Source organism: Canis aureus, chromosome 26 (assembly GCF_053574225.1).
Source record: "Canis aureus isolate CA01 chromosome 26, VMU_Caureus_v.1.0, whole genome shotgun sequence".
In the NCBI taxonomy this organism is placed as follows: Eukaryota; Metazoa; Chordata; class Mammalia; order Carnivora; family Canidae; genus Canis; species Canis aureus.
Genome location: NC_135636.1, coordinates 23,743,038 through 23,767,757, shown reverse-complemented (window position 1 = coordinate 23,767,757; position 24,720 = coordinate 23,743,038). Strand labels below are relative to the sequence as shown.

General features: G+C 39.0%; 1 protein-coding gene across 4 annotated transcripts in view; it reads left to right on the top strand.

The window, feature by feature from the left end:
• The window catches only part of PTPRA (protein tyrosine phosphatase receptor type A), a 171,004-nt gene that overhangs the window by 79,672 nt on the left and 66,612 nt on the right, over nt 1–24,720 (top strand). For all 4 annotated transcript variants that reach the window (XM_077872420.1, XM_077872418.1, XM_077872419.1 and 1 more), the window contains exons 2-3: nt 19,666–19,744; nt 20,422–20,763. In XM_077872420.1, coding sequence (XP_077728546.1) covers nt 19,672–19,744; nt 20,422–20,763 — 415 coding nt within the window. In that variant the 5' untranslated portion in view covers nt 19,666–19,671. The remainder of the gene's footprint in view (nt 1–19,665; nt 19,745–20,421; nt 20,764–24,720) is intronic.

The window sequence follows — 24,720 nt, the reverse complement described above, 5'->3', positions numbered from 1 at the left end:
CTGCCCCTCTCAAGGTTAGCCATTTTCTAGAGATCATAAACAACTTACCTGCTAGTGTGCCTTCATATGCAAACAGCCAATCCAGAGCCCATACCCCAACTACCTCCTTTATGGGGCTTTCACATTCTAGGTCACTATCTGCCCAGTTCACACCCCCCCCCCCCCCCCCCCCGCCAGGTACCATGCACTTAGGGATAGCCTCTAAACCCCAGAGCCCACTGTTGTTATTCAGATAATCTAATCATAATAAACCTGTTTGCCTTGCCTCTACCTATTTCTTCCTGCAGAAACCGCAATAACCAAATCATCATTCTCACTCATTTCTCCTCACTCTTCCTGCTTCCTACCTAACCCTAGTGCTTCCCCATGTGGCCCCTGTGTGGCATGGCATTCCGCTTCCTCTTGGGAATTGTGAATAACAAACTGTCTTTTCAGTTGCAATCATTTATTTGTTGGTCTTATCATAACTGAATAATAATAAAACCTATGTTTTAAAACAAGTATGTACTTTCTCTTATTTCTTAGCATAACTATTTTGAGATTCATCCATGTTGTATCAGTAGGTCATTCATTTTTATTGATGAGTAGTATTCTATTATATAGATATAACAAAATTTGTTTATCTGTTGATACATTGATGGATTTTGGGGTCGTTTCCAATTTTCAGCTATTACAAATAAAGCTTCTATGAACATGAATGTACAAGCTTTTGTATGAACATACATTCCTCTTGGATAAATACCCAAGAGTGGAATGGCGGGACTGTATAGCAGGTTTGTGTTTAACTTTTAAAGAAACTGACAAATGGGGGAGCCTGAGTGGCTCAGTTGGTTAAGCGTCTGCCTTCAGTTCAGGTTGTGATCCCAGTTCCTCGAATGAAGTGCTTCCTGCTCAACAGGGAGCCTGCTTCTCCCTCTCCCAGCTGCTTATGCTCTCTCTCACTATCTCTTTCTCTCAAATAAGTAAGATCTTAAAAGAAAAAGAAACGGGCAAATGGTTTTTCAAAGGAGTTATGCCATTTTACATTCCCATGAGCAATGTGTGATGGTTGTGATTTCTCCATATTCTTGGGAATACTTGGTATTACCAGTCTTTTGATTTTAGCCACTTCAGTGCAGTATTTTCTGTTTTATTCTGCATTTCCATAATGATTAATGATTTGTGACGTCTTTCATGTGCTTGTTTGCCTTACATATGTCTTCTTTGTTAAAAATGTCTGTTCATGGGCAGCCCGGTGGCGCAGCAGTTTAGCGCCGCTTTCAGCCCAGGGCGTGATCCTGAAGTCCCAGGATCGAGTCCCACATCAGGCTCCCTGCATGGAGCCTGCTTCTCCCTGCTTGTGTCTCTGCCTCTCTCTCTCTCTCTCTCTCTCTCTCTCTCTCTCTCTCTCTGTGTGTCTTTCATGAATAAATTAATAAAATCTTAAAAAAAAATAAAGAAAATGTCTGTTCAGGTTTTTTACTTGTTATTTTACTGGGATGCTTGTTTTCTTATTGTTGTCTGTATAACATTAAATTAGTATTTGGGATGCCTGGGTGGCTCAGTGGTTGAGCACTTGCCTTTGGCTCAAGTCGTGATCCCGGAGTCCTGGGATTGAGTCCCAAGTTGGGCTCCTCCCGGGGAGCCTGCTTCTCCCTCTGCCTATGTCTCTGCTTTCTCTCTTTGTCTCTCATAAATAAATAAATAAATAAATAAATAAATAAATAAATAAATAAATAAATAAATAAATAAATAAAATCTTTAAAAATAAATAAATACATTTACCATTTTAACCATTTTTAAGTGTGTAGTACAGCATTGAGTTTCTTCACATTGTTGGGTAACCATGATCCCTGTCCATCTCTAAAAGTTTTTCATCATGCAAAACTGAAACTGTGTACCTGTTGAGCAGCTCTTATATTCTCTGCCACAACCTCTGGTGACCACTCTTGTACTTTCTGTCTATATGAATTGGACTATGTCCTTAATATAAATGAAATCAGACAGTATTTGTCCTTACGCAACTGGCTTGTTGCATTTAGTAGGATGTCTTCAAGTGTCCGGATTTACCTTTTAAGACTGAATAGTACTCCAGTATATGTGTATACCACATCTTTTTTATCCATTCTTCCATCAGTGGGTACTTCGGTTGCTTCTACCTTTTGGCTGTTGTGAATAATGCTGCCATAAATATTGGTGTACATAATATCTTTGTGAGTCCCCACTTTCAGGCCTTTTGGATATATACCCAGCAGTAGAATTGCTCTGTCATGTGGTAATTCTGTATTTTTTGAGTAATCACCTGTTTTCCACAGTGACTGCACCAGTTTATATTCCTACTGACAGTGTACAGGTTTTTAATTTTTCTACATCCTTGTCAACACTTGTTATTTTCCCTTTCTCTCTCTCCCTCCCTCTCTCTAAGTAATAGCCATTCTAATGGGCATGAAGTGTTGTCTCGTAGGATTTTGATTTGCATTTCCCTAGTGATTAGTGATTTGAGCATTTTTTATTACATTTTTAAATTTAAATTCAATTTGCGAACATATGGTATAATACCCAGTGTTCATCCCATCAAGTTGAGCATCTTTTTGTATGCTTATTGGCCATTTGTCTTCCCTGGAGAAATATCTGTTCAAGTCCTTTACCCATTTTTATATCAGATTGGCTTTCTTGGTTGTTGAGTTGAGGAGTTCTTTATATATTGATTTTCAATCCCGTATCAGATGATTTGCACATTTTCTCCCATCTCTTGGTTTCCTTTTTATTTTGTTAATAGTGACCTTTGATGCAAAGATTTTTTTTTTATTTTGATGAAGTCCACTTACCTATTTTGTTTTATTGAACTCTGCTTCTAGCACCATACTTTAAAAAGCACTGTCAAATCCACTGCCATGGAGCTTTCCCCCCCATATTTTCTTCTAAGAGTTTTACAGTTTTAGCCCTTATGTTTAGGTCTTTGAACCATTGTTCAAAGGTTAGGTGTTAGGTAAGGAACCAACTTCATTCTTTTGTATGTGGATACAGTATCCAGTTTTCTCAGCACCATTTGTTGAAAAGGCTGTCCTTCCTCCATTTTTATATCCTTGTCAAAAATATTTGGGTATATTTCTGTGGATTTGTTTCTGGTTCTGTTTTATTTCATAGGTCTGTATGTTTATCCCTTTGCTAATACCATACTGTCTTAATTATGGTAGCTGTTTTACTAAGCCTTAACATTGGGTAAATGGCTTTCTCCTATTTTATTTTTCCTTTTCAGAATTACCTTTGGTTTGTTTTTGTTTCTTATTTTATGCATGTAACCTGTGCTAGGGTTTTATATATCCAGAAATTTATTCCAAAGTGTGCTTAAACAGAACAAATACTTTTCCACATTCTTCTTTGTCATAATTAATCTGCAATATAAATTTAAACTAAATTTATTTGTTTAATCATTGAAGTAATCTGATTGACTTCTTGCCTCCAGGCTCATCTCTCTCCAGGCCTGAAACTGAATCTTGCCTTAGGTCTAACTTAATTTATTTTATGGCTTTGGTGGTCCTGAATTTCATTGTGGAAGTGAGCAATTCATCAGGATCTCAGACTTTTGCTAATTTTAGGGAGGGGGTCCTCTTCCTTTTATTTTAAACCTCTCTACCACATTGCCTTTTTTTTTTTTTTAAAGATTTTATTTATTTATCCATGAGAGAGACAGAGAGGCAGAGACACTGGCAGAGAGGGAAAAGCAGTTTCCCTGCAAGGAGCCCAATGTGGGACTTGATTCCGAATCTCGGGACCATGCCCTGAGCCAAAGGCAGACACGCTCAACCACTGAGCCACCCAGGTGTTCCCAACACTGCTTTTCTTTTTTTTATTTATTTTTATTTTTTTTTATTTTTTTTTTTAAATTTTTATTTATTTATGATAGTCACACAGAGAGAGAGAGAGAGAGAGAGGCAGAGACACAGGCAGAGGGAGAAGCAGGCTCCATGCACCGGGAGCCCGACGTGGGATTCGATCCCGGGTCTCCAGGATCGCGCCCTGGGCCAAAGGCAAGCGCCAAACCGCTGCGCCACCCAGGGATCCCCCCAACATTGCTTTTCTTAAGAGAAGACCTAGAGTAATGAAAGTTGATGTCTGGTGTACTAGGCCTTCTTCGGAAACCTTCAGTTTTTCAAGCTCTTTTCTCTTACTGGCAAGTATTCAGTGTGCTATTCCTACCCCACTCTCCCTTGATCGCGTGTATCAGTTTTCTGCTCATCCACACCCCCCTACTGTTGCCTCCTGCGCCTGTCAGATGTCTCTTGCCTGGCTCTCTCATTGCTGCTTTTGTCACTCTTACAGCTGTCTTCTTCTTTTCTTTGGCTTATTGCCTAACTTCCGTGGCAGCTGCTCTGTTATTGCTTGTCTGCCATTCTGCCCCCTCTCCCATCCTCATATCCTGCACCTCTGCCCCATGTAGGTACGTCATGTGCATTCTCCATGTTCAGAACTAAGCTTATCACCTTCCCCCATGGTATGTCATCCTCTTGCATATAGCATTATGATTTACCTAAGTCGGACACCTGGGTCCTCCTTATCTCTAGCATCATATTGTTAAGTCTTCAGTTCTATCCCTGTAAAAGGGTTCCTGGACCCAATTCAACATGTATGTGTGTCTGTCTGTCTGTCTGTTGGCTTTGCCACACCAACAAGCAATTTTTGGACACCAGCAGTGTGTTCAAGAAATCAACTCAATTCTGACACTGTCTACTCAGCGATAGAATCAGATTGCACAGGTAAAGGGTCAGTCCCACAAAGCATCCCTCTGGTTCAGACAACTGGCTACAAATGGGTGGTTCCAATGACCCCCTCCAACTCAAGATGCCAGTCACAAGACCAAGTTGTTACCAATTGGCTGTAAATCAAAGGTTTCCAAGACTGTCTACATGGGTTCCCTTAATTTGCTGTAATAGCTCCCAGTACTCAGGAAAACCTGTTACCTTACTAGGTAATTGATCTGTTACAAAAGATATTAAAAGATACAAATCAACAGCCAGATGAAGAGATACATAAGAGAAGTCCCAAGCAAAGGAGCTTTTTTCCTTGTGGAACTTGGTGCCTGGCACGGTGGGGTGTTCTAGTTTCCCTGTGTGGAAGCTCTCTGAACCCCCTTCTTTTTTTTTTTTTTTTTTATAGAGACTTCATAACTTGGGCACAGTTGATTAATTCATTGGTCACTGGTGATTGATTTCAACCTCCAGCTGCTCTTCCCAGGAAATCAGGGCGGGACTGAATATTCCAATGTTCTGTTCATGGTTCGTTCCCCTCACAGCCAGTCTCCATTCCTGGGTGCTTTGCAAAAGTCGCCTTTATTAATATAAACCTGGTTATGGTGGAAAGAGTTTATTATGAAATGTAAGACACATCTCACCTTTATGGCTCTGAAGCATTTTTAGGAACTGAGGGCAAGAGACCAAGTATAACAAAAGATGCTCCTTGTTCTTATCTCTCAGGACATTTTAAGGGTTTGGGAGCTGTGCATCAGGAACTGTGAATGAAGATCAACTAGATGTGAGAAATATATTTTGGTCATCTAAGTGACCAAATATATATATTTCCTTTTTTTTTTTTTAATTGAAGTATAGTTGACTTGCAATGTTACATTACTTTTAGGTATACAACATTGTGATTCACCAATCTTTACATTTATATATGTTTCTTATAAATCACAACATCATGCCCTTTAAGCCCTCTTATCAGTCTCTAGATAAGAGATTGTCTTGCTCTGAGGTTTTTGGGCTAGATTACTCCTGAAGGCTTCAGTTAGTGGCCCTCCTAACGTCAAACCCCATCAGTTAGTTGATCCTCCACCCCGCTGTCATTGTTTTTAAAATTTAAATTGTTCCAGTCAATCTTGTCCTTCAGCCTTTGGTGGTTCCTTAGTGTGTTCAATGCGAGATGAAAACTTTTCTATTGTGGGGGCACCTGGCTGGCTCAGTCACTTGAGCAGCTGCCTCTTGGTTTTGGCTGGGGTCGTGATCTCAGGGTCTTGGGATTGAGCCCCACCTAGGGCTCTGTGCTTGGCCCAGAGTTGGCTTGCTATCCTCCGCGGCTGCCCCCACCCTACTTGTGCGTCTACACCTTCTCTCTCAAATAAATAAATCTTTAAAAACTTATTATTGTGGCCTATGAGCCCCTCTAGGATCTGATCACTGCTTTTCCTGTCATCTCACCCCCTGCATTACTTCCACGTGGCCTCACAGACCCCAGTCATTCATGTCTGTCATTTTCACATTCATTTAATACATACTTATTGAGGTCCTGCTTGATGCCCTACCTAGCTCTTTGCCATTCCTGGAACCAGATAGGCTTGTTCACACCTCCAAGTCCTCTCACTTAAAAGACTGTTTATGACCATTTTCTTAGCTTACTACTCTTTATCCTCCCAAGTTCAGCTCAAGCATTACCTCCCCTGAAAATTCCTTCTCTGGTCTGCAGTTTCACCACCTCACTTCAGTGCTATCAGCTAACATTATGGCAGGTGATAATTCAGAGTTTGAACAAATTGTTTATTTGGGCCTCATTACTGGCTATGGAACTACTGGATGATAGTGTCCATATCTAATGTCTGGTGGTATTCCCAGCATTAGGTTAAGCATGAAAACAAAGACATGAGCTTTGGAATTTTTTGAAAGCTTTGATTTTGAATCCTAGTAGCCACTCATTAGGTGTGTGGCCTTGAGGAAATTCCTTAACCTCTGTGATCTTTAGATTCTTCATCTGTAGAATGGAAAAGTGGTATCTAACTCATCATGTGGTTGTGAAGATTAAATGGATTAAAGTATAGAATGCTTGGTACTAGTGCCAAGCACATAGCAGCAACCAAAGATTATAGTTGCAAAAATAGTTTTTGTTTTTAATAATAATATAACGTTGATTGAGTGAACAATTAGCTGAAGAAATTGAATCCTCCTTCTGGGTGCCTTTTACTCAAATCAAGAGAACCTGAACAGCTCTAGGAGAAGGCCCAGACAGAGCTTAACACTCCTAGCTGCCACTTCTTTATTTCTTCCGCACCTGGGAGCCATCCTCAGTAAGGCTGAGATTAGAATACCTATCTTTCTTCCAGAGAGCTTCATCTCTGTGAAAGAGGTGAGTTTACTTGAATCAAGATTAGTACTTGAACAGTTATCTGTATTGAATATCTGAAAACCAGTGATTGGTTAATGTGAGCATATTTAAAACAGTCACTGTTGCTTTGCTTAGAAATCTATAAAATAGAAATAATCTTTAATTAGTTTTAGGTGGCATTAAGAAGATTTATGTTTCTCCCATAGTCTTTTTAGAAGTTTTTTTTTAAGATTTTATTTATTTATTCATGAGAGACATAGAGGCAGAGACATAGGCAGAGGGAGAAGCAGACTCCCCGAAGGGAGCCTGATGCGGGACTCCATCTTGGACCTGGGGATCACATCCTGAACCAAAGGTAGATGCTCTAGTGCTGAGCCACCCAGGTGTCCCTCCATTACACGATTTTTTTTTTAAAGATGTATTTGTTTTGGAGGGTGGGGGCAGAGGGAGAGAGAGGTTTTTTTTTTTTTTTTAAGATTTTATTTATTTATTCATAGAGACAGAGAGAGGCAGAGACACAGGCAGAGGGAGAAGCAGGCTCCATGCAGAGAGCCCAACATGGGACTCAATCCAGGGGCTCCAGGATCACGCCCTGGGCTGCAGGTGGTGCTAAACTGCTGCGCCACCGGGGCTGCCCAAGGGAGACAGAGTCTTAAGCAGATTCTGCACTGAGCATGGAGCCTGGCTCAGGGCTCGAACTCCTAACTTCTAAAGATCAAGACCTGAGCCGAAACCAAGAGTCGGTTGTCTAAACAACTGTGCCATCTGGGCACCCTTAGTCTTTGCACTTTAAAAAGATCAAGTGGTGATAAGATTTATGAAGAGAAGTCTGGTAGTCCTGAATTTGAATTCTACCTACATGACTTACCAGCTATGTGATCATCTCTCAATTTCTTTATCTGCAAAGTGGGAGTTAAGAAGAATATGTAACTTGTAGAGTTGCTGTGAGATTTAACTGAGATAAAATGCCAAATATTGAGATAATTAGTATCCGACAATTGATCACATTTTATCAGCACTAATGTATTGAATATTGAATGCTTACCTTGGAGTAGATATTCTCTTAATAGAAGCTATTACAGCCAAAGTCTATACTCTGGGAAATGTGCAGATTGGCTGAGCTTTCCTTTGCTTGTTGGGGCTTCACAATATTTATTTATACCTTCAAACATTTTTTTTCATTAGCAAATGAATGCAGCATTGTACTTAACAGCAAGAGGGCTGAGAAAAATACATTCCAGAACACCTTCATCATTCTCATTCCTATATCATCACAAGTCATAATATTAGGAATTGGTCTTCTTATTCCTTATAACTAGCCTTATTCCTTATAACAATCCTTATTCAGGATTGGAGTTGGTTGATAAGATAGATTTTTTCCTTTCTCATATATATGAAAACTGAAAATAAGCAGGACTGGTATGGCAGTTGGACAGTATCATCAGAGAACTTGATTTCTTTCTAGCTTTCTATTCTGCTATCCTTAGGTCACTTCAGAGTCTGTAATGGCTGCTAGGGCTCTAATTTTCACATCTAAATTCCAGATTACAGGAGAGAGGAATGAGGGGCAGAGAAGGGGGGAGGGGTTTCCCTTCCTTTCCTTTAAGACCACTTTCCTAGAAATCTCATCATATGCTTGAGGTTATAACTCCTTGGCCAGAATTTAGTCACTTCTCTACAACCAACACAGGAAGGGACATGTTCTCTCTTCTTAGTATTAGCACCCAGCTTTCTTCCTTCTTCCTCTTAGATAAGGTTGCCATGTCTCCTGGGACAGTGACAGGGAGTGTATGTTCGGGCAAGGAGTGTTTTTCTTTGGCCCGAGCCAAAGGAACCTTTTCTCTAGCAGATATTAAGTATGCCTGTAATGGTACAAGTTGTAAATTTGGAATAATTTACCCCTGAAATGCATGTAAGGATCTATAATTGACTGTTTATAAAGTTAACATCCAAGATTTTTTAGTTTAGGAGAAACGCCCCTATCCCCAAAGGTACACAACACAGTAAGTTGCAGTAACACCAGTATCATAGGGTTGGGGAGGGTTAACTGAAAGGAGGCATACAAAGCGCTCAGTGCAGATGAGGCTTTGAGACAGGAGGGCAAGAATGAGTGATTTTACAGCTAGTAGGCACTGCCCACCATACATGTCTCCACCACTGAGTATGGAGCCTCCACATCTATCCCTAAAGAGAATGTCTCAGACCTATGCTGAATTCAAATTTAGGAAATGCTCTTAGATACTCAAATATCAGGAAGTTTTTCAGAACTTCCTTTGTCATATATGCTAGGGCTTTTAAGTATTGTCAGTGGTGTCTTGGTTTTCCTCTGTTGTTTGAATGTTAAACTCTCCTGACTGAGCACCCTAATATATATGCAGTAGAACCATTTTCTTTCTTTTTTTTTTTTACTAAGAAATGCTTTTGTAATGAAATAAGGACTGTATATTGGCCCTTTTTCTGGGTGTGGTAGTATAGGAGAGAAAACACAATGTGTGTGCCATTGTGTCTGATAAATCGGGGAGCTGCCCAGAATTCATGACTCATCTCCCAAAGCCTCCCTGCTCAGTATTCTCTAATTCACAGTTAACCAAAGGATTATGATTCACAAGTGCTTTTTGAAAAATGAACAATGTATAAATTTGAGTTTCTTCCATTATTTTGGCTTTCCTGAAATATGTAATTCTGTCTTTACTCAGGCCAGTCTTGCCTAATCAAACATGATGTATGGGACAGAGGAAGAAATCATATACAATTAACTCTTAACAAAAGCAAACAAAGACTGGTTAAAACAAATGATACATAGACATGATGAAACACTGTAGCCACTGAAAAGAAAGGTAGGTAGATATATTGATATGGGAGATGTCCAGGACTTTTTATTTAAGTAAAAATGCAAGCTGTAGGTAGTACCTATAATATGATCCTATTTATAGATTTTTTAAAAAAAGATTTTATTTATCTATTCATGAGAGACAGAGAAAGAGGCAGAGACACAGGGAGAGTGAGAAGCAGGCTCCATGCAGGGAGCCCGATGTGGGACTTGATCCCGGGTCTCCAGGATCAGGCCATGGGCTGAAGGTGGCCCTAAACCGCTGAGCCACCCGGCCTGCCTTAGATTTTTTTTTTTTAAAGATTTTATTTATTTATTTATTCATGAGAGAGACACAGAGAGACCGAGAGAGGCAGAGACCCAGGCAAGGGAGAAGCAGCCTCCATGCAGGGAGCCTGACGTGGGACTCAATCCCAGGTCTCCAGGATCACACCCCGGGCTGAAGGTGGCGCTAAACCACTGAGCCACCAGGGCTGCCCCTATTTATAGATTTTTTTTAAAATGTGTAGTTTTATGTTGAAATAGCCTAGAAAATTTCTAAAAGGTTATGGAAGAAAGTATTTAGTGATTACTTTTGGGAAATGGACTGGCAAGAAGGTGAATGAGACCTACGTTTTACTCTATATTCCCTCTGTATTTTTTTTTTTTTTTTTTAATGAACAGAGTTTATCATTTTTTGAGTAGTTTCTATTTGCGGTGAAAGGGAAGTAGACCAGTGTCCTTCCTATATAACAAAAGTAGTATTTTAATAAACAACATTAGAAGATTCCATTCATTCAGCTAGAAGATGAATAAGATCTGAGGATTTTTTTTTTAAGACTTCATTTATTCATGAGATACAGAGAGAGAGAGAGGCAGAGACACACGCAGAGGGAGAAGCGGGCTCCACGCAGGGAACCCGATAGGGAACTCGATCCCGGGACTCCAGAATCACGCCCTGGGCTGAAGATGGCGCTAAATCGCTGAGCCACCCGGGCTGCCTGAGATCTGAGGATCTAATGTGAAACATGGTGACTGTAGTTAATGACACTATGTTGTATAATTTAAATTTGTTGAGAGAGTAGGATTTAAACATTCTCACCCCAAAAAAAGATGTGAGATGATCAATGTGTTAATTAACTGAATAGGGGAGGATCCTTTTACATTGTGCTTGTATATCAAATCTCTATGATGTACACTTTAAATATCTCACAATTTATATGTCATTTATACCTCATAGCTGAAATTAAAACAATGTTTCCATTCATAATACCAGCATAATAGAAAATAATCAGGAATTAATGCAGGAAGAAATGAATAGGACGAAAATTACAATAAATACAGTAACACTTTGAGGAACACCAAAAAATAAATAAATAAAAGCAAATGGAGGGATCCCTGGGTGGCGCAGCGGTTTGGCCCCTGCCTTTGGCCCAGGGTGCGATCCTGGAGACCCTGGATCGAATCCCACATCGGGCTCTCGGTGCATGGAGCCTGCTTCTCCCTCTGCCTGTGTCTCTGCCTCTCTCTCTATCATAAATAAATAAAAATTTAAAAAAAATCTTAAAAGTAAATGGAAAAAATGCTAGGTTATAAATCCTAGGGTTATAAAATTCAGTACAATAAAATACCAGTTCTCCCAGAACTAATTATTTTATCTGTCTTTTATTATAAAAATGTTCAAATATAAAGAAAAATTGAATTTTATACCCATCCCCACTACCTAGACTCTATAATTAACATTTTATTTTATTTTTTAAAAGATTTTATTTATTTATTAATGAGAGAGAGAGGGGGGAACAGAGACACAGGCAGAAAGAGAAGCAGGCTCCATGCAGGGACCCCAATGTGGGACTCGATCCCAGGTCTCCAGGATCAAGCCCTGGGCCAAAGGCAGGTGCTAAACCGCTGTGCTACCCAGGGATCCCCCCCAAAAAAATTTTTTTTAAGTTGTCTCTCTGCCTAATGTGGGGCTCAAACTCACAACCCTAAGATTAGGAGTCACATGCTCTACTTGACCAAGCCAGCCAGATGCCCCCGCTCCCCACTACAGAGTAGATTTGCTTGTTTCAGTATTTCACAGACGTGGAATCATACATTTATATACTCTTCTGTAAGGCTTTTTTAACTCAGCATGATGTTTTTTTTAGATTCGTGTTGTTGTGTGTATCAGTAATTCTTTCAATTGTTAATGTTCCATTGTGAGAAAATACCATTGTTTATATAATTTCTTATTGATGGTTACTTGTGTTATTTTCAGTTTTTTGTTATGAACATTTTTGTAGTAGTCTTTTTGCGGACATATGTTTTAATTTCTCTTGGGTAAATATATAGGAGTGGAATTATTGGATTGTGAAGTAGGTGAATCTTTAGTTTTATAAGAAGCTGAGAGACAAACTAATTTTTAAAATAAAATAAAAATATCACAAATAGTAGCTCATCCTAAAAATCATTCTGTGAAAGGCAAAACCATTCCCACCGTTAGAATATATATACAAGGTTTCTGGCATTGTGCAAACTACAGCTGGTAGTGCTAGTTTCCTTCTGACATTTGATAATACATATTTCCGTTGAATTCAAACTACTTAACTATTCATCTGTATCTGTATTCATCTAAGGCTAGATCTTTATCATAGAACCAGCTTTTAAAATCAATTCAGAGAGAGGTGTGGGGAAGAGATGAATTTCGGAGCATATGTGGTGTCAGTAAATCAGATGTGACAGTGGGAGATTGAGGAATTTAACAACAAAGAGGTTGTGTGTGTGAGAGAAAGAAGGCGGAGCAGGGGAGGGAGAGAAATACCAATGGCTTCTCTGCCCCATGAATTTTATTTTATTTTTTTTAAAGATTTATTTATTTATTTGTTCATAGAGATGCAGGGGGAGGGGGGCAGAGACACAGGCAGAGGGAGAAGCAGGCTCCATGCAGAGAGCCTGATGTAGGACTCGATTCAGGGTCTCCAGGATCACGCCCTGGGCTGCAGGCGGCACTAAACCGCTGCGCCACCGGGGCTGCCCTGCCCCATGAATTTTAATTTAGTATTTTGAAAAGGTTATTTTTAAGATGGTTCAAAATCAAAAGATGTCTGTGTACTGAAATGAAATGATCTCCAAAGAGCCTCCTTTCTGTTTAACAGGCTTCATAGTATTCCATTTTATGAATATGCCATCTTTTATTTATTAATAAATATTTATTCCCCTCTCCTGTTGGTAAACATTCAGGTTATTTCTAATGTTTTTCTGTTGCAAACAGTGTTGCATTGAGTAAGTTTGCACTTTAAAAGTATGGGCATATCTGTAAAATTCTCAAGTGGAATTATGTCAGAGGGTTTGGGCTTTTGTAATTCTATTAAATATTTACAGATCATGAGAGTACCTGTTTATTCAAATCCTTGCCGATGCATTATTGGTAAAGTTTTTTTATATTTGCCTGTCTGATAGGTGGAAACTGGTATCACAGTATAGCCTTAATTTGTGTTACTCTACTCATAAATGAGATTAGGTGCAGGGTGTGGTTTTTGTTTTTGTGTTTTGTGGTTTTTTTGTATATTTAAGAGAAACATTTGCTTTTCTGTACGTTGTCAGTTTAATGTCTTGCCCATTTTTCTTTTGGATTATTGATTCCTTTTTTATTAATCTGTAGGATTCTCATATATTGGGAAATAAGACCTTGGTGAATGAATTAGAAATATTTTTGAAGAGCTCATTCTTTAAAAATACAGAAGTAGTTAGTTTTAGTGGAATGGTGGAAAAAAGAAGCCAGATTGCCATGGAGACAACTCTTTCTAGAAAATTGGCTGCAAAGTAGAATACAGAGAATGCTAGCTGAAGGATTGATGTAGAGTCACAGGAGTTCTCCTTTTCTTTTAGAAATTCTTGTGTTTAAATGCTGTTATGAAAGGGAGGAAATAGTAGTTGGCGATCTACAGGACAGGGTTTCTGATGGACTGAGATTCTTGGAAGGAATTGTAGAGAAGGAGGACATTTGTAAGTATGTTGATTGGGAGTTATGGATGTCATACAGTCCAGTGGCTTCTATTTTCTCTGAAGTAAAGGCAGGGCCAGCAGCGCAAGGGTATGAGAGGAGAGGGGGTTCTTTGAAATCACTGCTATGGAGAATTGGAGAGAGCTGAGTAAGGAAATACAGAAAGATTGCAGAAATTGTTTGGACTTCTGTCGAGGCAGAAGTGATATCAGCCTTATCAGTAGTTTGATTATCTTAAGCGGCATTTGGGGCAGTTCCAAGTGTAGGGCTAATGGTTGAATTAGTTTAGGGTTGGGCTGTTTTTGGTTTTCCCCATGTAGGTAGAATCGAACAGTGTTGTAAAGGAATTAGGATGTTAGCAAGGGAGTGATGAAATTGATACCAAGTTTTCTTGGTTAGACAGAGAAGGAAATAGGACAGAGATAATGGATAAAAAAAGTAGAGAGGAAGTCAAGGAACTCATAGGCTGGCTCAAATGTGAATTGTGGTGGCTGTCATCTATGAGGATGTTGAACTGTCTCTTCAAGGAGAAGTATCAGGACCTGGGGATGGGAAGAAAACTGTGAGCCACATTTCAGTGTCTTCAGTGATGAATGCCCTCAAGAACAGGGACCATTAGAGCAGACTCTAGGAAGAATAGTTTGCATATGAGATCCTTGAAAAGTGAGGAAACTTCAGTTTTCCTTCCTGACATGGATCTTGCGATACTTGTAATATAGAAGATTAGAGACTGGAAGAGGAAGGAAACAAGCATAGGTATGGATGCAGTTTAGTCTGGGAGGCAGGAAATTACAGGAATTTGCCTGATGGTCTTTATATCCTTTGAGAAGAATGAGGCCTTGTCTACGTTGTTCCTGGTTGTGGTCAATAGATACACCTTTTTAGTTAAATAGATCTTTTTACATTGACATATTTCTCACTGCCCAGTTTACGCATACTCCAGTTTCCATTCACTGTACACTTGTTCTTTTCCCTTGCAGCCTCTCAGGTTGTCTTTTGCAGTTTCCTTTTAGTTTTGATTTGTATATTCATGCTCTGTAGTGAAATCTGTTTTTCTTTTAACTTAATTTTATGCATTATTTTTATTTATAAAAATACTCTTCTCCATTTTAAATTATTATTATTTTTAAATATTTTATTTATTCATGAGAGAGACACAGAGAGAGGCAGAGACATAGGCAGAGGGAGAAGCAGGCTCCTCACAGGGAGTCCGATACGGGACTCTATCCCAGGACAGCAGGATCACGACCTGAGCTGAAGGCAGATGCTCAACTGCTGAGCTACCCAGGCATCCTGTCCCGTCCATTTTTTAAATTTAGAGAATGAAGTACAGTGTAAAGAAGAAAATATCATAAAGTGCTATGCTAAACGTTTACCTATTTTTCCTTCTAGTTTTTCATGCATATACATTCATGTATATACATGAATTTATTTGAGATTGTATGGTATATTCAGTTTTGATTTTTTTTTTAAGCTTAAAAAATGAAGGGCTTGTTCCATTTCCTCAAATTTTTTGAAGATAGCATTTTGAATAGTAGCAGTATATCATCTTGAATAGCAGCATAGCACTTACTTCAACTTTTTCCTGTTTTCCTTGCTGCTGGGTATTTGGATTGTTTCTGCTTTCCACTTAATGAATATCTCTGTATCATTTTAGCCCGAGTTTCAGATTATTTACATTTACTTCAGAATAGAACCTTGGAAATGGGTCACAAAACAATATGGACATGTTTAAGATTCTTGTATAATCTTTCTGGGAAGGAATTTGTTATTACAGGCTAACGGCTGTTCCTACCAGTATTTGATGCCTTCTCATGAGTCTCTTGCCAGCATTGAATATTTCATATGATTGATCTTTTCTGATTTGAAAGGCAAAAATGTTATCTCGTCATTATATTCCTTTGATTAAGGGATGGTCAACACTTTTTCACATATTTTTTTAGCTGTTATTTTTCTCTTCTGTAAATTATCTATTTAGGTTCTTTAGATTTTTCAAAATTGAAGTCTTACTGTTTTCCATATCAATAGGACTTCTTGTTTTAATCCTTTGTCTTATTTGTAACAAATTCCCTAATTTATTTCCCTCGTTAAAAATATACACTTTTTAAAGAGCAGTTTTATGCTCATGGTAAAATTAAGCACAAATTAGAGTTCCCAAATACTCCCTGCCCCCACGCAGCCTCCCAGATTTGTCATCCTGCACCACAGTGGTACGCTTATTATGGTAGATGAATCTGCACTGACCTGTCCTTATCACCCAAAGTCTTATTTACATTCAGGTTCAGTCTTGGTGTTGTATGTTCTATGGTTTTGGACAAATAGATAATGACAGGTGTTTACCCTTATATTACCATGCAGAATGGTTTTACTGCCCTTAAAAATCCACTGCCTTTTCATTCCCTCCCACCTTCCTAGCCCTACAATCACTGATCTTTTTACTGTCTCCAGGAGCTTGCCTTTTAAAAAATGTCATATAGTTGCAATCATACAGTATATAGCTTTTCCAGATTGCTTTCTTTCACCTACTAATATGCATTTAGAGTCCCTTTATGTCTCTTCATGGCTTGATAATTAATTCATATCCTTTTAGTATTGCATGATACTACATTGTCTGGATGTAGTATAGTTTCTTTATCCATTCATCTACTGAAGGGCATCTTGGTTGTTGCTTCCAAGTTTTGGCAACAAAGAATAAAGTTACTGTAAACATCTGCTTTCAGATTTCTGTGTAGTTTTCAACTTTCTTAGGTAAATAACAAGGAGTACAATTGCTAGATCTTATGCAAAATGTTCAATTTTGTAAGAAACCACTAAACTGTTTTCCAAAGTGGCTGTATCACTTCGCATACCCACCAGCAATGTATGAGAGTTCTTGTTGCTTCACATGCTCACCAGTATTTGGTGGTGTTAGTATTTTGGATTCTGGCCATTCTGATAGATGTGTTGTGGCATTTCATTGTTTTGATTTGCAATTCCTTACACACGTTGAATAGCTTCCATATGTTTCTTTGCAATCTATCTTCTCTAGTATGGTGTCAAGATATTTGGTCTATATTTTAATTGGTCAGTTTTCTTAATTGTTGATTTTTAAGAGTTCCTTGTAAATTTTGGATAACAGTCCTTTATCAGATGTGCCTTTTGCAAATATTTTATCCCAGGCTGTGTGCTGTCTTCATGTTCTCTTGATACTGTCTTTTGCAAAGTGGAAGTTTTTAATTTAAATGAAGTCCAGCTTATTGATTATTTCTTTCATGGATTGAACCTTTACTGTTACATCCAAAAAGTCCTCTCCATACTCTCCATACCAGGTTATTTGATATTCTCCTCTGTTATCTTCTAGGTGTTTTATAGTGTTGTGTTTACATTTAGGTCTGTAATACATTTTGAATAAATTTTTGTGAAAATATAAGGTCTGTGTCCAGATTTTTTTGTTGTACACATATGCCCAGTTCTAGCACCGTTTATTGAAAGACTATCTTTAGGGACGCCTGGGTGGCTCAGTGGTTGAGTGCCTGCCTCTGGCCCAGCACGTGATCCTGGAGTCCCAGGATCGAGTCCCACATCGCACTCCCTGCATGGAGCCTGCTTTTCTCTGCCTATGTCTCTGCCCCTACTCCCCCATGTCTCTCATGAATAAATAAATAAAATTAAAAAAAAAAAAAAGACTGTCTTTACTCTGTTGTATTGCCATTGCTTCTTTGTCAAATACCAGTTGACTGTGTTTATGTGAGTCTGTATCTGGGCTCTCTCTTCTGTCATATTGCTCTTTTTTTTCATTTCTTTTACCAGTACCACACAATCTTGATTACTGTAGCTTTATTGTAAGTCTTGAAGTCAGGTAGTGTTAGTCTTCCAATTTTGTTCTTCTTCTGTATTGAGCTGGCTATTCTATGTCTTTTGCCTCTTACATAATCTTTAGAAACAGTTTTTCAAAATCCACAAAGTAACTTGCTAGGATTGTGATTGAAATTGCATCAGGGCAGCCCTGGTGGCGCGGGGTTTAGTGCCGCCTGCAGCCTGGGGTGTGATCATGGAGACCCTGGATCGAGTCCCACGTCGGGCTTCCTGTAGGGGGCCTGCTTCTCCCTCTGCCTGTTCCTCTGCCTCTCTCTCTCTCTCTGTCTCTATGAATAAATAACAAAATCTTTAAAAAAAAAAAAAAAGAAATTGCATCAAATCTATAGAACGAGCTGGGAAGACTGACATCTTTTTTTTTTTTTTTTTAATTCATGAGAGAGACAGAGCGAGAGAGGCAGAGACACAGGCAGAGGGAGAAGCAGGCTCCATGCAGGGAGCCCGACGTGGGCCTCGGTCCCCGGTCTCCAGGGTCACACCCTGGGTCGAAGGCGGCGCTAAACCCTGAGACACCCGTGCTGCCCGGAAGACTGACATCTTGATAATATTGAGTCTCCCTGTCCATGAACATTATTTATAATAGATTTCTTTTACATTTAGTAGCTATTATTTTTTGCTATCATCAGATATGCCATTTTTACCTTTGTGATTTCTTACATCAGAAAATCCTCATCCTGAGCTCACATAAATATTCATTTATTTGCTTTTAAAATGCACTGTTAAACATTTAATTCTTCCCATCTGGATTTTTTTTTTTTTTTTTTTTGTATGTGGAATGAGATGGCAGTCTTACTATCTCCTCCTAAACACAGTTATTTTTCCTCAAGCCATTTCCTATCAAGAATAGCTATGTATACAAATAATCAGCCTTCCAGTTTGAGAGACTCTTTTTTTTTTTTTTAAATTTTATTTATTTATTCATAGAGAGACACAGAGGCAGGGACAGAAGCAGGCTCCATGCAGGGAACTTGATGTGGGACTCAATCCAGAGTCTCCAGGATCACACCCTGGGCTGCAGGCGGCACTAAACTGCAGTGCCACTGGGGCTGCCCCAGCCTTCCAGTTTGTTTTCTAACCCTTTTGGAGGAAATTGCATGCTTTCGCAATTTTAGATTATGGTCAGGTGGGAAGACTGAGGAAGTGGTCAAATCTTGAATGGCTGCACCTTGAGAAGGCCACCTATTGAACCCATTTCCCTACTAGGCATGTTTGCTAGTACTAGAGGCAAACTCTTGGATTGTGAACCACCTGCATCTCCCTACCCTTCCTCAGAGATTCTCATGTATGCCTTGGTGAGGCCTGTCTTGTTTCCCTTGGAGAGTCACTACCATATTCAGTTACCACCAGTGTATGAGTCTTCTGAAGATGAGATATATGTGTGTATCTCTCCCCAGTTCTTCCCCTAGTACCTAACTCACTGTAGGGCACAGAGATCTGAATGGACAGATGAGCCACTAAGAGCAGTAGGAATGTTCCACAGCCCTCTGATGTGGTTTGAGATGAAATAAAGGGAAAGCTGTATGAGGTCTGTTTCAAAGAATATTACATTCATGCAGTCACCCTACCTTCTCCATGCTTCTCATGCCAAAGATTCTAAAGCCGCACATGGCGAACGCAAGGGCAGCTTTTCATAGGACCCCTACCTAGCTCTCATACCTAGAGATGCAGGGGGACTTTTAAAAGTTCTTTGGGTGATTCTAAAGTATAGCCAAAGTTTAGAATAAGGCATTTAAAAGTGTGTTCTTGGTAAGTTTTATTTGTATTGATATAAATATTCAAGAAAGTAGTTGGATTTGGGGGCAAATGTGCTAATCAAACTCAATCAAACTGGTCTTGTGTGTACTTTTAATTGCTGGGAAGATCTTATCTAAAATACTCCTTTTGGTATTTTGGACGTAGTTACAATAATATAGGACCTTGTCTAACATGGCTGTCTCTTTTCTAGGTCAGCATGGATTCCTGGTTCATTCTTGTTCTGCTTGGCAGTAGTCTGACACGTGTAGGTGCCAACAATGCAACCACAGGTAATTTGTCATTTGATAAGGCTGGTGTTCTGAACAGAATTTTGCAATCACCTTTAATGACCTAAATTGGAGACCTGAGTGCTTTTAAAGAACGAAAAAATATTAAAGTTTTACTTAAAAGTGATGGTATAAAATAATTATCTTTGGAACTCTCTGAGTCCTATTGACAATACACTACTTTAAATTAATTGATTATATGCTCATCCTTGAAAAGTTAAAAATTGTTGCTACGTAAGATCCCTATATATTGATTTTGAGCAAATAAGTAATGAGTCCAGTTTTCCTTGTCCCTTAAACAGTGGTCCTTTGAAGGTGGTAGAAAGAGTCCTGTGTTAGATAAAAGTGTGTGTGTTTGTGTGTGTGTCTGGTTTTTCGTTGGTCCCCAGGTGTTTGAGAGTTTATTTTTAAAATTTATTTATTTGAGAGAGAAAATGCAAGCAGGCAAAGGGAGAGGGAGAGAGAGTCTCAAGCAGACTCCCTACTAAAGGTAGAACCCGACGTGGGGCTTGATCCCAGGACCCTGAGATCATGACCTGAAATCGAGAGTTGGCCATTTAATTAACTGAGCCACCTGGGCACCCCTGTTTGAGAGTCTATTAAGGCTTGCTGTTTTGTGCCTCACAACTTTTGAACTATTACGTTCTTTATGCGGTGTTTTTTTCCCCCCTTGTTTATAGTTTCACCTTCAGTAGGCGTTACAAAATCCATGAAAACATTGACAGCAGAATCAGTCAAAGAAGAGACCAAAGCTTCAAATCCTACTTCTTCAGTAACTTCTCTCTCTGTGGTACCAACATTCAGCTCAAATCTAACTCTAGGAACCACCTATGTAACCACTGTCAATTCTTCAGACTCTGACAATGGGACCACAAGAACAGCAAGTACCAATTCTGTAGTCACTACACTTTCACCAAATGGAACGTGGCTTCCAGATAACCAGTTCACAGATGCCGGCACAGAATCTTGGGAGGGGAATTCTAGCACTGTGGCAACCACTCCCGAAACTTTTCCTCCTTCAGGTACTAGAGATGGTTTCTGTTTGCTGTTTCTTTTTCTCTTTGAGGTTATTCACTGTTTTACTACTTTTTTTTGCGTGTTTTCTAGCCGTAAAATTTCTTGAAATTATTAAAATTGTAAACTAATGAAACTTAGATATAGAGAATTCTCAGGAATACCTGGTTACCACAGAGTTAAGAGGAAATAAGAAATATTCTAGAGGATATCCTGCTTTGCCTGGCATTCTGGTTAGACTGAGGAGGCTTAAGTGTTAAAGGCAGAGGAAGAATTTTGAAAATGCAAGAGAACTGGGAGCTAATTGATAATGCAAGAGACTGAAGATAAAAGACTGCAGAAGCTGAGTAATAGGATTAGCCTTGAAAAGAAGGGACCCATGGAGACCATGGGAAGGAGAGTGGGTCTGGGTATCTGTAACAGGGTGTGGGAAGCCCGTGGCCAGGGGTGGAGTTAGAGGAGCTCAGGGAAATAGTTAAGTTGCAATGTCAGTTTGTTCAGGGCCTCAGCCCTGCCCACTTCTTTCCTTCAGTCCATCAGTGGTTGAATGGGAAGAGGCAGCAAAGATAGAATCGGCCCTGTGTCAGAGACTTAAGTAGGGCAGAATAAGTTTCTGACCCCTTGGAGCCTCAGGTCCTGGTCTGTAAAAGAGAAGGGGTCCCTTAGAGGGATTCTGTGAGAAGTATGACTTCGTTCCCTGACAGCTGTAACTGTCATTCCTTTTCTAGCAAGAATCACTTTCCCTCTTCTGTGGTCTCATCCCCATGGCTCATATTTCTTCTCCATTAAATGGTGAGGGCCTCTAGCTTGGAATCACATTGTGCTCATGGGGAGCATTCAGAAAATATTTGCTGAATTGAATATCATTTGCTTACTACAGATGACCTCTTTTAGCTAGACTGTACAACCCAGACCCTGCACCTGCCTGCTTTGATCCGATGTTTTCCTCTATAAATGGTGTACAGCATTTGCAGTTAAGGGCACAGTCTGCTGAGCCGCACCACCTGAGTTTGAATCCCATCTCTGCCATACACTGGCTGTGTGACCACAGGCAAATTATTTAAGCTCTGTACTGCAGTTTCTTCATCTGTAAAATAAGAACAAGTGATAGTAATAATACTTATGTCATAGAGGAATTATCAGAATTAAGTGAGTTGATATAGGTATGGCATTTACAGTGTATACATGCACATGGCAAGCACTGTTTTTAAGTGGTAGACATTGTACGGAGAGTTTTATTTAGAGTAATCCTATGAAGTATCCTATGAATCCTCTGAAGTAGGTTCTGTTTTATGTTTTGCGGGTGGAAGAATTTTACAGTGATGAAACTGTAATTTAGGGGAATGTTTTTTCAAAGTACAGGTCATGACCAATTCATGAAATCAGTTTAGTGGGGCATCATATTTTGTTTTAAGTGGATGGTCCTGTTCATTTCTATTCTTTTTGTGTTATATGTATTGTCAAACTTTTGTTTCAGTTATACGGAAACACAGAGTTAACGGTATAGAATATATTTCTTGCTGTGAGTTATGGCCATTACTTCAGGAAGGAAGACAAAATGACTTGAACAAGCTGAAGTAGTCAGTGGGATAGGTGAGAGGGTAACCCAGGCCTGCTTGACTTTGCAGCCTGTATTCTTTACTTCTGTTCTCTACTGTCTTCATTTAACAGTTCTGTGATGTGAACGTGGATAATTATTTCCTTTTAATATATGCTTAATATAAGACTAAGAGGTTAAATGATTTGTCTTAGATCTCAGGGTTGTCAAGGCCTATTTCTCACTTTTGTGGTCTTTGCACTCTGCTGTTAGGGAACTGAGTTTTACATACTCTGCCTTAGGTCCAAATTATTCCATAAATAAGAAGCTGGTTATTGTACTCTTAATACATTTCATGTCTCAGGGGAGACTGAGACTACATTTCACTGGTGACTTTTTTTTTTTTCAAGATCAGTAAAACAAGGAAACCTTTATGTTACATCAGGTCACAGTCTGAACCCCCCCACATCTTCATCACTACTATCTGACCCATCCTCCCATTAATTGTTACATCTTAATTTTTTATTGAATCAGTATTTGATATTTTTTATTATTATAACTGTAATGTTATTCCCTGCTGAGCTGTAAGTATAATGTGATTTTTCTTTTCTTTGGACAATTTTTTTTCTGGATTTTATAATTGCCGTACAGTTCCTTTTTTAAAGATTTATTTATTAGAGAGCAAGCACAAGCATATGCATACAAGTGAGGGAAGGGGCAGGAGGAGGGAATCTCAAGCAGACTCCCCATTGAGCGTGGAGCCCATCACAGGGCTCAGTCTCACAACCCATGAGATCATGACCTGATCTGAGCCACCCAGGTGCCCCAGTTGCCTTATATTTCTGTTTTAGTTTTCTTTTTGCCTATTGCTAGCCAATTCTTCCCATACTTTTCATAGCCTCTCAATACAGTTTTCAGTAAAGTCAGATCTGTAAGGTAATCTACAGATTTATTTCCTAGAGGTCTTCCTCCTGACTCATCTATTGTCTTACTCAAGTCTAGGCTTGATCATCAGGGCTGCTGCCCAGGCGTTGATCTGGGATTTTCCTTCTTTATTATTTGGGAAATATAATAGAGAAGCGCTTCTGGCTTCCTGGCTTCTATATTGACCTCTTTCTTGGATTACCCCATTATTTGATAGACTATATCCTCCAGTAGCTTCCTGAGATATAGAGGTCCATGGGAGATACATTGCATGAGGCCTTAATGTCTAAAAATGTCTGTAGGGCTATGTATAGAATTTGAGGATGTATTTTTTTCTCTAGAATGTTGAAAGCATTGCCCTGACTTCTAATTCCCAGGCTTGGAGGATTCTAATGCTATCCTGATTCTTAATCACACTTTGGTGTGTTTTTGAAAGATCTTTTCTTTATCATTCATGTTCTGAAATTTCATGGAAATGTTGATGTGGGTCTTTTTCACTCGTTATGCTGGATACTTGATAGGACCTTTGGAGCTTTGGTTCTTCAAATCTGAAAATTTTTGGTTCTTCAGTTGGGGAAATTTGTCTTATATTTGGAAATTTTTTCCATTGTTCATTTTCTCTGTTTTCTTCTTCTAAGACTCTTGCTATTTGGATATTGGACATATCCTAGAATAATTCTTTAATCTTTAAAATTTTTCTCTCCTATTGACCTTTGCTTTGAGTCTCTGTTCTCCTTTTTAAAATAAGCATATATTTTATATATTTTTTTCTTTTATTTCTCATACAAATAATAGACATATATATTGTGTATATTTCTACACATCACTTTTTTTCCGTTAGCCTGTCATACTTGTTCTGTACTATAATAAAGAGCTGCTTCATAGTGTAGACATGCCGTAATGTATTTATCCAGTCTTCCTTATCAGTATATGTTAAAGCTGTTTTCAGAGTACTGTTACAAACAATATAATTTGTCATTTCAAGCATATGTGGGAATATTGATAGGATGAATTATTTTTTAATATTTTATTTACTTATTCATGAGAGACACACAGAGTGAGAGGCAGAGACATAGGCAGAGGGAAAAGCAGGCTCCATGCAGGGAGCCCAATGTGGAACTTGATCCCGGGACTCTAGGTTCACACCCTGAGCCAAAAAGGCAGACGCTTAACTGGTGAGCCACCCAGGCGTCCTGGATAAATTATTTTTAAGTGTGCATTTATAAACTGGTAAATATTGCCAGATTTTCCTCTGTTGGGAAATTTATTCCTATAAACAGTGTGTCAGAATGCCTGTTTTCCTATGCTGTCTTCAGTGCAGTAAATTATCACACTTCTGGATCTATGCCAGTCTGACAGGTGAAAATTAGCATCTCAGTGTAGCCTTAATTGCGTATCACTGAGTAAGGTTGAGCATCTTTCCATATTTGGAAAGATCACTTGTATTTCTTAAGAACTCTGCTGGTATCCTTTATCTGTTTTTCTTCTTAGAATGTCAGGTTTT